Source organism: Monodelphis domestica, chromosome 1 (assembly GCF_027887165.1).
Source record: "Monodelphis domestica isolate mMonDom1 chromosome 1, mMonDom1.pri, whole genome shotgun sequence".
Classification (NCBI taxonomy): domain Eukaryota; kingdom Metazoa; phylum Chordata; class Mammalia; order Didelphimorphia; family Didelphidae; genus Monodelphis; species Monodelphis domestica.
Genome location: NC_077227.1, coordinates 335,284,747 through 335,300,774, shown reverse-complemented (window position 1 = coordinate 335,300,774; position 16,028 = coordinate 335,284,747). Strand labels below are relative to the sequence as shown.

General features: G+C 38.7%; 1 protein-coding gene across 2 annotated transcripts in view; it reads right to left on the bottom strand.

The window, feature by feature from the left end:
• Positions 1 to 1,086: 1,086 nt before the first annotated feature.
• The window catches only part of LOC100024696 (serpin A11-like), a 54,859-nt gene continuing 39,917 nt past the window's right edge, over positions 1,087 to 16,028 (bottom strand). For both annotated transcript variants that reach the window (XM_007473643.3, XM_056811325.1), the window contains exons 4-6: positions 9,355 to 9,502; positions 4,449 to 4,657; positions 1,087 to 1,362 (exon numbers count right to left, since the gene is read on the bottom strand). In XM_007473643.3, coding sequence (XP_007473705.1) covers positions 4,454 to 4,657; positions 9,355 to 9,502 — 352 coding nt within the window. In that variant the 3' untranslated portion in view covers positions 1,087 to 1,362; positions 4,449 to 4,453. The remainder of the gene's footprint in view (positions 1,363 to 4,448; positions 4,658 to 9,354; positions 9,503 to 16,028) is intronic.

The window sequence follows — 16,028 nt, the reverse complement described above, 5'->3', positions numbered from 1 at the left end:
CCCAATCTCATACTCCTTCATAATGTAGTCCAGGTGATTTGATCAAGGACATCAGGAAAGCTGGGCTTTTAAGGTAAGGGGATTTGCTTTCTGAGAGCTTTGATAGTGGCTACCCTGGTGGCAGATTTGACTGGTGCAGCACCTTCATTCTCCCATAGCAACTAACTGCATTAAGGGTAAACTTCCGGCCATGAGGTGTGAGAAAAGGCCAATATATTTGTCTAAGGTTGATCAGGAACAGCATGGAATTATAGCTTACTAGTCCTTTAGAGGCTGATGTTCTTATTGGTATGAGGAACATCCTGGTTGCCTTGTGCTTAGGGAAATTATAGGAGTAGCTAGGTGGTGCAGTGGTTAGGGCACTGGGCTTGGAATCAGGAGGATTCACCTTCATGGTTTTACCAGGATTATTACCAGTAACCAGAACTATTATTTCCCAGGGTATGTCCTACAACCGGATTAATGGTTGCTGAAGTCCAGTTGTGTAGGCTTCTCTTAAGGTGGGCAAACCCATTGGTAAACCAGGAAAACTCCTCTGTTTAGCTTGAAAAGCCCTTCAAAACCTTTCTTTCTGGACTCAATAAAGTACTTCTCCCATATTTTATAATCTAGCCAAACTGATTTCTCTGTTTATCCCATACTGTGCTCTACCTCTTTTCTCTATATTGCATTGTCCATTCTTTACTCCAAGAATATTCTTTTTTTCTCACTTAAGCTTCATAGAGTCCTCATTTCCCTTCAAGACTTGGCTTAAGCATGAATCCCTTCCTTGATCCTTAGTCTCTAGATCCTTCCCTCTTGAATAATCTCATATTTTGTTATTTGTATTTATTTTATGAAGGAAGGCAGACAGCTCAGTAGATAAGAGTGCTGGCCTGGGGTCTGGAAGACCTGAGTTCAAATTTGACTTTAGACACTAGTTGGGTGACCTTGGGCAAGTCATGTGACCTCTTTTGCCTTGAGTCTGGAAAAAGATTGGAAAAAGAAATGGCAAACCACTTTGGTATGTTTGCCAAGAAAATTCTATACAAAATTAAAAGTGTTAGGTCACAACTGAATAACAATAGCAATTAACTTTGCACTTAATCTCTTTGTATTTATTCTGTATTTATTTGTATCAGTGTTTTCTCATCTAATACAATACAATATCTTTGAGGGTAGCAATTTTGTCTTTACTTGTATTTGTACACCCATTGCTAAACACAGTGCTTGGAGGTAATAGGAACTTAATAATTATTTTTGATCACTTGATTGCTTCTTATAGACAGTCTATAACTGGATTCTACTCTTAATCTTCTCAGGTAGGTTAAAATATTGCATTCCAGTTGGCATAGTTTCCAAGATTTCAGGATGCCTTCCATGCTATGATGAAAACAAAGGAGAAACCTCTATTAAGTTTTAGGTTTTTCTTTTCTTTTTTTTTAACCTGTAAAATGAGGGAGAAAGACCCTGGAATTTGTCCTTAGCTTTGTACTGTCAATTTTTTTTTTTAATAATTGAGTTGGATAAAAGTGTAGATTGTGTACTCATAAAATTTTCAGATGGCACAAATATAGGAGGAAGAGTTAACATAGTAGATGACAGAGTCAGGATCCCAATCAATCCTCAAATCAATTAAGACACATTTTTTTAAGTGTCTACTAAGTGCCCCAGATACAAAGAAAGATAAAAATAGTCTCTGCCCACAAAAAGGATCTTGAGAAGGAAGAGCATTGGGCTTAATTTAATAAGATGAAATTCTACAGACATAAATAGCAAAGCGAGTTGGGGTATTAAAAAATCAATTCCACAAGTATTAGGGGAAGACATGATTATAGAGTAGTTATTCTGGAAAATATCTGGAGGTTGCAATGGAATGCAAAACTGAATGAGTCAGTGTACGATGTGGCTAACGATACAATGAATTTGACCTTGGGTTTCATTAATTCCAGGAATAAGGAGGTTATAGCTCCATTGTGTTCTCTGCTGACTATACTGACTGGAATACTGGCTTCAGTTCTGGGCACCACAGTTGAAGAAGGACACTGACAGATTAGAGAGGAAGGGTCTATTGATATAACAAATTCCTTAATGATTAACAAACTCCTAACTGGTTTCAATCTCCCTATTCTAGTGTTTCTGAAACTCCTAGCTGACACTACCCAATCTTATTCTTTCTCTCACTGCCCATTTCTTATTTCCATCTTCCTCAAGACCTCCCTATCCAATGCCCCATTTTAAAGTTGCCTACTATGCTCTCTAGAATATTTGTTCAGTCCTGTCACTTTTGTCTTCAAAACGTCTTTCCTACATGCTTCCTTTCTCTCTTCTCACACTACCCATCACACTAATGTAAGGCCCTCATCACCACCAGTCTGACTATTACCATAGCCTGCTAATTGTTCTCTTCCCACAAATTTCTCCTTTTTTCAGGCCAAACTCTACTTAGCTGTCAAATTGGTTTTCCCAAAGAGCAGGTCTGACCATGTCATTTGTTGTTCAGTTTGGCCTGACTCTTCATGACCTCATTTGGGGGTTTCCTTGCAAGAGATCTTGGAGTAGTTTACTATTTCCTTCTCTAGCTTACTTTGCAAATGAGGAAATGGAGGTAAACAGGGTTAAATGACTTGTCCAGGGTCACACAGCTAGTAATTGTCTGAGGCTGGATTTGAACTCAGGAAGATGAATCTTCCTGATTCCAGGACCAGCATTCTATCCACTGTACCACCTAGTTGCTCCTGACCATGTCACCCCCCCCCCACCCCCAGCTTAATAAACTTCAGGTACTCCCCATCATCTGTAGTATCAGTAATAAAATCCTCTGTTTGGCATTTAAAGCCCTTCACTACTTTCTCCCTCTGCCCCATCTTTCTTGTCTTTTTATATCTAACTCATGTCCAAATGCTCTGCAATTCAACTCTAGTAGCTTCCTTACTGTTCCTTAAACAAGAGAGTGTATCTCCCTATGCCATGCATTTTCATGAGTTGCCTGCCTCCCATTCTGGGAATTCTCTTCTTCTTCATCTCTGCCTCTTGGCGTCCCTTCAAATCCCAGGGAAAAGCCCACCTACTACATGAAGCCTTTCCTGATCTCAGTTAAAGCTAATGCCTTCTCTCTGTTGACTATCTCCAATCTATCTTGCTTATACGTAGTAGTCTGCATGGAAATTCATCAAAGGCATGGACTTTATTTGCCTTTGGGGAGGGGGACTCCTGGTACTTAGCATAATGCTGGCACATAGTGAATGCTTTATAAATGCTTTTTGATTAGCAGACTGACTAAGATTCAAGGGACCTGGGCAAGTATAGTCTGTAGAAAAGAAGCCTTGGAGAGCAGATACTGTGGGGTTTAAAATTAATATACAATAACTAAAGCATTATATTTTATAAGGCTCAAAATCTCCATCTATACAATATGGTAGCTAACTCCAAGTGTTTGAATGGTTATCACGTGGAGAAAGGATTAGATATCTGTGGTTTGGCCCCATTGAGTGGAACCAGAAGTAATAGGTGAAAGCTGCAAAGAGGAAAATTTAGACTTGGTGTCAAAAAAAACAAAACCAAACTACTTTTAAAACAATTTTTGTTGTTGTTGTTCAGAGATTTAGCTGTGCTTGACTCTTTGTGACCTTACGGACCACAGCACGACAGGTCTTTCTATCCCACTACCTCTTGAAGTCTGTCCAAGTGATTGTTCATTGTTTCCATGATGCTGTCTCTCCATTTCATCCTCTGCCTTCTCCTTTTTCTTTTGCTTTCAAAGTTTCCCAACATCAAGGTTTTTTCCAATGAGCCCTGACTTCTCATTATTTAGTCCAAGTATTAAAGCTTCAGCTTCAATATTTTTTACCTTTAGTTAAGAATCTGAATTAATTTCTTTAGGTATTGACTGCTGATTTAAATAGAACTAATCAAAAGTGAATTGGCCTGCCATGAGAGGGGGTAGGTTTGAGGTTTTCAAGCAGAAGCAGGGTGACAATTTATTGTATATCTTATAGTGAACATGAGTAAGGGTTAGTTAGAATTGATGGCCATGGAGGTCCCTTTCAACTCTCCAAACCTGTGATTCTGTGATTAGGTGACCTTTAAGGCATCTTCTAGTTCTACATTTATGATCTTATAGTAAGTGATTAATTGATCATCCGATATGAATTTATTTAGCTCCTCCTACAAGTCAGTCACTCTTCTGGGAGCATGGATGAATGAATGAATGAATGAAAAATTATAAAGTGAAGACTTCAGGTCATAGGAAGGGGGCGTTAACAGTGTCCACACACTTCAGAGCACCAGAAAACAGACTTTATGTCCAAAATATCCAATTATTACTGTAGTTGAGGTCATCCACTATTAGGATATTTCACCCCAGTGAGTTATGCCCAAAGAATTTTGCTCACATCATGTAGGAAAATGAAAGATTGAAAAACAATGAGTGACTTTTCTGAGATAACTCCCATTCCTTTATCTCTTACCAAAATTAATTTGCAGTTAGGGATATGATTTTTCCAAGGAAAAACAAACTCTGGATACACTCATCCCATATCACCAGTAGGAAAGGCCTGTTGATATTAATAGTCAGTGGACGTGCTTGGTTCAGAGTCTCAGACTGGGATAGAAAGGTGGAGGTAGCCACAGCCTTGGTGCCTTTCTCATTCATTTCCACCGTAACTCGGTGCAGCAACTACAAATTGGGGGAGATAGGAGGCAAAATTTAATTCTTGACCTGTGGAACAATATAAAGTCATAGAAAAGATGATCTTAGGGCTGGAAGATTCTTTAGAGATTTTTAGACCAAGGCCCAAAGTGACTTGTCCAAAGTCACACAGCAAATTATCAGTAGGATTTACAAGTTTCCTATCTTCTAGTCCAGTTGTCTTTACATTACATTGTCCTACAAATATCAGGCTAGCAATAAGAACAAACCTTCCTTAAGTGCCTACTGAGTCCCTAACACTTTGCTTGTGGTCAGGGGAGATACATAGTTTAGATTGTCCTGGACCTCAGTGAAGTTGTAGTTTGGAAGGTAGTTTTGTAAAAGTATGCCAGAGGAATTAGATGAATCTCAGATAAACACAATACCTTGATTATCTCAGTAGGGAATATACTTAATTATGGATATAATATATATGAAAAAGGAACAAAATGGATACTTAATGTCTTTGGACTTAATTAAGTTAAAATGATGTCGACATCTTTTTTAAAAAAAATATTCTAGGGGCAGGCTGACTGTTTTTTTTTTTTTTGGGAGGGGGAAATGACAGAGAAGTCTGATTCTGTTTTTCCCAATCTCTGAAGCAGGGTGTTAAAGGTGAAAGAAGGTTATATTTAGAATCAGAGGACTTGAATATGAATCTTAACTCTATTATACACTACTTGGTTAGTTTCCTTTGGGTCGGTCATTTAACCAAGGATCCTTAGTCTTCTTAACCTTTAAAATGAGGGGATTCGATGAGGTAAAAATTGAGGAAAGGACCTACTTGTACAAAAATCTTGATAGCACCCCTTTTTGTGGTGCCAAAGAATTGGAAATTGAGGGGGTGTCCATCTTCTGGGGAATGGCTGAGCAAATTGTGGTATACAATGGTGACTACTATTGTGCTATAAGAAATGATGACTAGGATGATTTCAGAAAGAGCTGGAAAGAAATGAATTGATGCAAAATGAAATAAGCAGAACTGAGAGAACATACACAGTAACAGCTCTATTGTGGAATGATCAACTGTGAAGGGCTTAGCTACTCTTAGTAATGCAATGATCCATGACGGTGCTGAAGGACTTATGACAAATGCTATCCACATCCAGAGAAAGAACTGTTGGAATCAGAATGTAGATCAGAACAAATTTTCACCTTAGTTTATTTGGATTTTGATTTTATATGAGTACTTTCTTACAATGAACAATATAGAAATAAGTTTTGCATGACAATATATGTATAACCCAGATTAATTTGCTTACCATCTCTGGGAAGTGTGAGGAAAAGGAGGGAGGGAGACAGTTGGGTCATATAAGATCAGAAAACTTATGTGGAAAATTGTTATTACATGTCATTGGTAAGATAAAATATCTTTAAAGATCTGAAAAAATAAAGTGACAGGGTTATTATACTAGATGATCATTAAAGTTCTTTCTTGGTTTTGAGCCTAGTATTTATAAAGGAAGAGGACCAACTTTTAGTCCTAGTCCTATAGAGAATTCTCTCCAGGGGGCAGCTGGGTGGTTCAGTGGATTGAGAGCCAGGCCTAGTGACAGGAGGTCCTGGGTTCAACTCTGACCTCAGACGCTTCCTAGCTATGTGACCCTGGGCAAGTCACTTAAGCCCCATTGCCCAGCCCTTACCACTCTTCTGCCTTGGAAACAATACACAGTATTGATTCCAATACGGAAGGTAAGGGTTTAAAAAAAGAGAATTCTCTCCAGTGTCTGCTTTTCTATCCTCGATTATGTGATTATACCTGCTTTGTTCTGTGGGACAGGATCATTGGTCAGAAAGCACCTAAGCTGTCATTAGCCTTTTGTGTATAATCAGTTCTAGGTATACATTGATATTGAAGCTTTATAGTTACTCAATGTTCTTTGACCAAGGAGACTTGTGAGCAGAGCATACAGAGCAGAGAAAAATCATTTGTTTGAGGATATTGTAACCAGGGTTCATATTTTTGGTTAGATTTAGAATATGTAATCTTTGAGATTCTCCCCAGGTCTACAAGTCTTCAGTTAGTTCAAGGACGCTTCCTCAAAAACTTCTGTGTCTAAAGCTCAGTGCTTGAAGATATATTCTTGTGGTAGGATAGTATAGCATTAATAGCACTGAATCAGTAGCTAGAAGGAAGTGTTAATAGCATGGATGGACCTGGAACAAGCACGATGAAGAGGAAAGGGGACTGGTCTTTAGTCTGAACCTCACCTCTGACATTAGCTGGGTTATCTTGAACAAACCATCTCATTTCTATATATAAACTTTAGTTTCTTCATCTCTATAATTAGGGAGTTGGACTTTTGAAGTTCTCAGTTGTTTTTTCTACCTTGTGACATCATCTTGGGTTTTTCTTGGCACAGATACTAAGTGGTTTGCTATTTCCTTCTCCAACTCATTTCATAGGTGAGGACAGTGAGGCAAGCAGGGCTCAATGACTTTCCCAGAGTCACATAGCTAGTAAGTATCTAAGGCCAAATTTGAACTTAGGAAGATGAGCCTTCCCGACTGCAGGCCCACCACTCTATCTACTACTAGCTGTCTTAGGTAGTTGGACTAGATAACCTCAAAGGTCTCTTCCACTAAAAAAAGCTTCATGTAATTAAAATAAAAATCCAACATCTCTGACAAGATCATTTTTCAAGGTAGTCTTTAGATGATTGTGGCCCTAGAAAAGACCACTTTGATTTAATAAATGATCAACATAGCTAGACATATTTGTACTGGGTTTTATTTTTCTTGCCTTCTAAATGAATGAGCGAGGGGGTGGAGATAGAATTTGGAATTTAATATAAAACAAAAATGAATTTAAAAGAGAAAATAAAAGAGACTTGGTAAATTATTTGAACTGAATTATTGAATTACATTTTTACTTCAAATTGCTATAGACTACTCATCCTTTCTAGAAAGAATAAAAAAATCACAAATAAATAAGGCAGCATGATATGGTGGGAAAAGGATTAGGCTTAGAGTTTGAAGTTATTGGACCAAATTTCAGTCTGACACTTAATAGCAATGGGAATTGCATAAATTGATTCACTGTTTTGAAACTCAGTTTCCTCATCTATAAAATGAAGGGGTTGAATTATCTTGGTTTTGTAAATATGGTTTTAGCTTTGTGACTTGAAATCTAAATAATTGGTTGCCAGAGAAAATTCCCAAATAATAAAATACCCAAGTCAGCTGGGAATTATGGTGATTTTAATTAATATAGAGAGAAGGAATTAAGGAAAAGAGAGAGAGAGAGAGAAGAATTAATCTAAACTGCTCTGGCTCAGGCTGAGCCAGGCAGTAGTTAGAGGCTTTGGCCAAAGTGGCCTCCCTGAGCCCAAGGGAAAGGGAGTCAGTCTTATCACTCACCATGAGACTGTCTCCAAGGAAGCTGTCTGAGTGAGATCCTCCAGGCTGAGTTCCAGTCCTGAACTGAACTCTGAATCCAATTGCCCTCCGAACTGAATTCAATTCTGAACTGAATTCCAATGGCCTGAACTGACTTTTTAGCCTCCTTTTAAAGAAATTTTCTCTTATGTCACCTCCCCTAAATTTTCACATCTACCAATCACAGTAGACACTTTCTCCAGGACTGTCTATTCTTTAGTTCTCACCTTCTTTGATTAGATTTTTCTCCAGGACTATCAACTCTTTAGTTCTCACCTTCTCTTGTTAGATTATATCTTCTGAGGTACTTCACACATCTTTGTTAAGCTTACCTTTTGTGAGTTACTTGACCTTTTTGTGATTGATTTGACTTTTATAGGTATTTAACACCCTTTTGTATTAGATCTAAAAATAGACAAGTTTTAGCTTCACATAAGGTATGAGTTAAGTACCTTCATTGTTTAATCAGGAGTTTACAACTTTATTTTCCCCTAAAGTATGTCTAATTAGGGTGGAGTAATTTCCAAGTTCACAGTTTCTAAGGCTACTTCCCACTTGAAAGGATTATCATTCCATAAATGACTAAGACTTTCTTCTAAAGAAAAAGAACCAATAAATAGAAACAAGAAATAATTTTATATATATAGTTTTTTCCCCCCATCAAATGATGTCTACTCTAGTGCATTGACGGAAGAGGAAGGAGGTACCTGGGAACTTTAATGTAACAAATAAACAAATACATAAATATGGTATAAAAAATAAAGACTGGTTGAATGAATGGTATAGGCCATAGGATTTAGAGGTCAAAGAGACCTTAGACCTTATAGGTCTCTTTATTTTACAGTGGAGAAAACTAAGCCTCAGAGAATAGAAGTAACTTGCATAAAGCTAACATGGGCAGAAAGTAGTTAAACAAGGACTTGGCCATAGGTCTCTAAATGCCAAATCCAAAGTGAGGATTAGAAATCCCTTATGGTCTCTTCCAGGATATTACACCAAAGGGGTGGCTTTGGGATTCTGTAAGAAGGAAGAAGTTAAGAAACAAAAGCCATTCTTGAAATGGAGCTTTCAAGTAATCCAGCATGCTGACTATTGAGATTGTGTACTTGAAATGTATTTAGTGCTGTTGAGAAGAGCAAAGAAAAGGAGGCTTAAAAAAATCCCTTTGGGAAAATCACCATGGGTTATTGATAAAAATGAAGATATGGCTCGAGGGTACAGAGTTCAAGTAGGGGAATATGATGGAGAAAACCTAATCTTTCAGTTGAAATAGCAAAGGAAAGAAGAAATTACATTCATCAACTTACCTTTGAGATCCTCAGATGTGGTTGTGCACTGGTATGGGATAGATTGACTTCTGGAGCGAATATGCTGGAAAAACCCATTTTGGGAAGTATTTCTTCCAGGTTATATGCCTCAGAAATCGAAAACTTTGGCAAATGTAAATTTAGCAGACTTCATAGATAAAAAGGAGAAATAAAAGCAAGTCTTGTTTGATTAGTCATATTCATTCCAATGCTATTCTTCCCTTCCTTCTTTCTTTTTTCCTTTTTTTCCCCTTCCCCTCTTGAACTAAGGGAGATGATTTTTGAGTCATATTTCAGTGAGAGTGATGTCACCACTTGAGGTAGAGGTCCAGCCAAAAGGGAGTAAGTAGTCAAATACCTTCTATGACCCACATACCTGTGTTTCAAATCTACCTGCTAGATAGCCAGGTCCTATCTTATCTACACTTGGTATCTTCTGAGAACTCATCATAGTATTGTGTATGCAGTAGGCACTTGAAAATATTTGTTGGTTGTTAATCATAAAATCATGGGCTTTAGCAATGGAAAAGACCTTAGAGATCATTTCAGTTACCCCTTGTCTTAAAGTTGAGACCCCAAAAGGTTAAGTGACTTGCCCATGGTCACACAATGAGTAAGCAACCAAGTGAAGATTCAAATCAAAGTCCTAGGATGACAAACATAGAGCTCCTGTCATTTCTATAACTATTCTAGATAATGCTATTTAAGTATTTCTCCTGTATCCCAAATGAAATGAAAGCTCCCATAGGCAAGAGGAAAATATCTCACTCTTCCTCATTGTGAATGAAGGGTAGAGGGCAGGTGTTGATGATTAAGAAGGCAGGAAGGAATATAGGAGGTTATCCAATGCTTGGGCTGTGGGGAAGAGCTCCAACCTAGGGAAAATAGACTAGAAAAAAACTGAGGCTGGGTCCAATTAAGACTTTTGTCATCCATAAAAAAGTTTGAAAATGGCTATCTTTATTTATGTGTTACTGTCCACTGGGGGATCCAAATCTTTACTGGAATAGTTGTGATTTGACACCTGAAAATAAAATACCAAAGTACCCTAGAGCAAGGTGGCACAGTGGATATAACATAGGGTTTGGAGTTAGGAATATCTGAGTTTAAATTTGGTCTCAGTCACATTCTAGCTGCAGTACCCTGGGCAAGACCTTTGTTTCAGTTTCCTGAAACTGAATTTTTAATTAAAAATGAGCCAAAATAGGAAATGGCGAACCACTCCTGTATCTTCTGAAATGACTGAACAACCAAAGTACCATAGACTTTTCTAGCATCACTAGCATCCATATTTATTTTTAAAAGGCATATTTAAATACATCTCTTTGTATCCTTACAACCAGTTATGTTCTATACTAGGCAGTTGCTAATTTTGCCTTTCTGATCTAATTTCACCTCTGTTTGGGATTTCAAAAGTCATATTTCATGACACTGGTCCAGGGACAAAGAACGATTTCTAAAATTTCTTTCCTGAGGCAGTGAGGTGGAATAATGGATTGAATGTTGGAGTCAGGGAGAAATGTTCAAATCCTTCTTCAGATATGGGCAAATCACTGAAACTCTCCAAGATTTAGTTTCCTCCTCTGTAAAATGGGGGTGATAATAGTAGCTACTTCACAGGGTTCTTAGAAGACGAATATGAGATAACATATGGAAACCACTTTGCAAACCTCAAAGTGCTCTATAAATATTAAATATCTAAGGTCACTTCCCACTCTAAAGTTCTGTGGTTCTGTGAACAAAAGGTGCTAAGTAGAGAGCAGAAGAGAAAATGTTAGTCTAACTAGTCTTTACATAAGATTGAGAGGGTAACTGGAAAATTTTACATTCTCAGTCCCCACAAAGATAGAAAGGAAGGAGTGAGTGAGAGTATTTATCTTATTTATACTTTTATTTAGCATGTTGTGCTATGCTTAGTATCAATTGTTTACTTCATGGTTTCAGAAAGTGTAATTAAACAAAAGGAACCTTGGTGGAGGTTGGGTATCTGTCTGTGAGAATGATTTACTAGAGATAGATTTCCTATTCCTAAATGACTGACAACTGTAGCTAGATGGCTAGATTAGAGTACAGAGTGCTGGGTGTAAGATAAGGGAAGAGAGATTTTTTTACATGGACAAGAGTTCATCTCTTGAAGAGACCTGCTGAAGGACAAGTGGGGGAAGGAAAAGGAAAAAAAAACTGAGAATTCTAAGGAAGGAACAGAGACTCAGAGATCCAACTGACAACTCACTTCTGGCTTGGGGAAGGAGAGGAGAGAGGTGGATCCCCAGAAGCTAAGAAACCTATTCCTTTGGAGATCTACTGTCCTTTCTGAACCCCTGAACACTTCCAACCAAACTCTATGCGATAGCAGTCTAAAGTCCTCAGTGGGACTATGGATTGGGACTTTTTTAAGAGAGCCATCCACAAATCCTTTCCAAGGATTTCTCTCTGTCTCTCTTTCCCTTACCTGTCCCTGGACTCCTATATTCAAGTTTTAGTTAGCTTAAGAGTAGGGACTAACAGGGAGTTGGCAAGAAAGAGGGATCAAAGCTGAGAAGACTTGAACCCCTAGACTTTGGAGGGCTGATCTGCTAGAGGGGGTAACCAGAGGGCTTCCCTGTTTACCCACTTTCCTATGTGATATCCTTGCCACCCCTTCCCTGCTTGAACCCTAATAAATCACCTGATATTTAAGATTTAGGTCTGGGCCAGTTTCAAACCAACATATTTAAGGGGATCAAAGATTTGGGGAGGGTCACACCTCTCCCCAAAAGGGAGTTGGCTTCTAGATCTCAGGGATTCAAGATTGCCTGACCCAAGGAATTGACATCTCTTCTTAGCAGTGGAGTAGTCCTAACATCTGAAAGGGGACTGACAGTTGATGTCCCTGGGGGAAGCAGAGGCATAAGAAACCATCTTGCCTCTCAAGGCTCCTCTGAGGGGGATATCTTATCATCTCACTAAGTCTTCTCTCTCTAGTCTCCTGTCCTCCATCTCCCAGAAAACATTCTCTGGGGGGACGTACTTCCCTTTCAAGGAGACAGGATTTGGCTATCTCCCCTCAGAAGGAAGGGAGGAGGAGAAGAGGGATCTATTCACTTTCTCAACCCCATTCCCTCTTTCTTTCCATCATCACTATCCCTTCTCCTAATCTCTGCATTACAAGTGGCACCCCAGTTAGAGAACAAGAATCCACCATTGGCAGTTACTGGCAGTTAGGAGTGACTGGGGGGAGGTGTAGCCATCTTGTTACATAGAATTCTGTGAACAGTACTCATAGTAGGGAAAGGGCTTAGAAGCAAATTGAAATGAACAACTTTTTTTTTCCCCCTGTGGGGAGGCTTGTACTTTTTAAGGGGTGAAGGTGGGGTACACTAATATACAAAATGTACCAAAAGATACTGTGGATTGGCAGTGCTACTGATAATGGCACACATTTACTATTCACTCTTTAGGATGACAACTAACATCATTTATGATGTTACAGGGACAATAATAAACACGACTAACATTGGGAGCAGATAACATTCGAGATAACAACCTTGTGGCCATTGTTTCCTGCCATTTATGGGTCTGTAATGATGGCATGGCAAGTCTACAACACTGTAAAAAGGGGACTTAGAGTGATCATGGGCAAAGGTGACAACAACACTGACAATAAACTAGAGAGAGTATTTTCTCAAATGGCCTGCATGACAGAAATGTACCAAGGCTTCATGACTAAGATAGAAAAGTTGGGGATGGAAAAAGACACTATGGCAAATACAGGTACTGACAAAGACAATGGGGAAATAACATCAACTGCTTTGACTGTGGAGCTCTGCACAGAGAAAACAATGGTAGACAAGCAAACCAATATAGAATCTATGCAAGCACAAAAGATCATGCCTCTGCAGGATTTTGCAAAAATAACACAAGATTCAGGCACCGTTCATATGAAAGTTCACAGGCTGCTTTCAGCACAGGACTTGGAGGCACTTCATAAACAAATGCCCCATTTTTGCACCAAACCTTTTAAATGTCTGAAGGAGCTGAACTGAGCCTTTAGGCTATTTGAGCCAAATTTTGAGGATACTGAACTTTTATTGCAAGAATTATTTGCTCCCCAAGAACAAGCCCAATTCCTTAGAAAGATGAGAGAGGATGCAAATCTTACCAGCTGGCCAGAATACCACAGTGATATCGAATTTTCTAGACCCCCAAACTTAACTTAGTTCAAAAAAGCTGGAGAAGATCTGTTAGAGGCAATTAAGTCATTCTGTGTTCACCCAAGCGCATGGGGCAAATTTGAGCGAATCAGACAAGATCCCCCCCAAAAACCTTCCATCTATTTAGACTGGCTCCTGGAGAAAGCAAAGTCCATTTTAGGATACCCCCAAGACAGTGAAGAAGCAATATCACCTGTGAAGAGGCAGTTTTTAAGGGGATGCAGTAACACTCATAGAACTTTCTTTAAGGGTTTCTGCCTCACATTAGAATCTCTCTTGTTGCAAGAACTGAGGGATTCTGCAATCTACTTGCATGAAACAAATTCAGAACAGCAGAGGGAGAAGGATGATCAGATCAGGGATCTAAAGCAAAAATTAGAGGCAGCAAAGAGGTCAAGGGGCTGCAAGGAAGTGCTTTTTATGCAATAAAATTGGATTCTGTCCCCTGGAGTCACAATATTGAGCAAGGCAATAACAGAAGATCACATTATAATAACAATTACAATCAAAATCAAAATAGAGACAATTACAGGGAAAACAGTTACTACAATAATTACAAACCAAAATGCTGTGACCACTGTAAGCTTAGAACACAAAATACCCCAGTTGAAAACAATTCAGAAACTAATCAATGATGGCACTAAGCCTAGGTATGCAACAGTAGTTGCATAAGGAAATGCACAACATATCTTATGAAGCCAGAAAAGGGTTGTACCTAGTTCAAAAACGGTACAGGGTGCAATTCAGGGACTACTGCACATAAAGTCCTAAAAGAATCCTTAGTGGAGGAAATAGAATCTGGGGAGGCAGAGATAAAAAACAGAAGCTTAAAACAATGGGTAAGAGAAAAGGAAGAGAGAGAATTGCAAAAAGAGCTATCAGACACGAAAGAGAAAATCTTTGAAACACACAGGAGCACACAAGAGAGTAATGGGATGAACAAGGAACAAATCAAGAGATACTTAGAGAGAATTTTCTGACATGCAAATATGGGTTGGGAACAAGCAACATAAGGATTCCTCACAAGTCCTCAAGTCACATCCAGCATCACAACAGAAAAATGAACAAAACCAAACCTTTTACTGATTCTACAAACCCCAAAGAGAAGGAAATAGGCAAAAAGCAAGAGACAGCCCAAGAAAAGTCCAGTGTTACAGATCCTAGCATGCAAGAGTGTATACCCCACACCCACATTCTGAAGAGCTAGGACAAGTTTCTGTACACAAAAGTCCAACTTAGATCCAAATGCAAAAAACTTTTTTCCTCAAACAATAGCTAGTCTAAAACCCTCAAGTAAGAACATAGAATCAAACAGTGGTCTCAAATCACCGCATGAGATCACTAGGAGAAAAAACCGGGAAGGGGAGGGCAATGGCCAAACTTCAAATCAGAAATGCATGCCTTCCCATGAACCAGTACTTTCCTTAAACTCCAGGGAGATGGATGAGGGAGGAAAGAAACATGATCAAACAACTTTACCTTGTCTAGAAAACTGTAACACTGAACTTACTCAAAAACAAGAAGCAGCTTTGTCATATTCTACAAAAGAAGACCAGAAAAACCTAACACTGGACACTCTACACCTAAGTAATTCAATAAGGGATACAAACATGAATTCAAAAGATTGCGCATCAATACTTACATCACCCAATACAGCATCAAGCTATCCAAATGAAAACCAAATCATGGTAGTTTCACAAAAAGGGGCAGAGAATCAACATCTAACAGAAGGGGAGACAAGTTTACAAATTGAAGTCATGAATCTACAGCAAGAACTCATTGGTGAAGAAATACAACAAAGTTTAGAAAACACTAGATTAAGATTAGAACAAAATTCAACTCTGTCAAAGCCTGCATTACAAAACTACAAGCAAAAAGATACATTTGCTAAAGCACAAAAAGATGAGGCACTGAATAGCTTGATTCTTCTATCTCATCTCTCTTTCTCTAACTTAGAGCAGCACCTATCTCTCACCCAGCATACAGTGCCTGGTACAGGTTCTTTGGAACCAACTCCAAGGCTGAAACTTATACTGGCCCAGAGTGGTAGTAGACAGAAGACTTTAAAAACTCAGTCTCTAAAGAAGTCCTAATCAAATCGGAGAGATTAGACAGGGGACAATACTGGAAAGTGACCTAATCCAGGTTCTACAGACTAACAGACCCAAAGAATCCTGCTGATAGAGCTAGTCTACTTTCAAGAGAGTTCTCTCTTCCTTCACAATCAATCTCCTCAGAGCAAGTCACCAAAGTTCTGAGAAAACCCAAAGCATAGCAGAAAAACGTAGGCCATTGACTGCAAACCCAGAATGTATGTTAACAAACTCTGGCTGCTAAGATTAAGACATATCCTTAGATGTCTAATGAGTCAACTGTTTTTCAGACATTATAAGACAAGTGTGACCAGGAAGGGATAAGAAGGATCATTTACCTCTTGGTTCCTCAATCACTAAAGTCAAACAATACTAAAGATGTCATTGG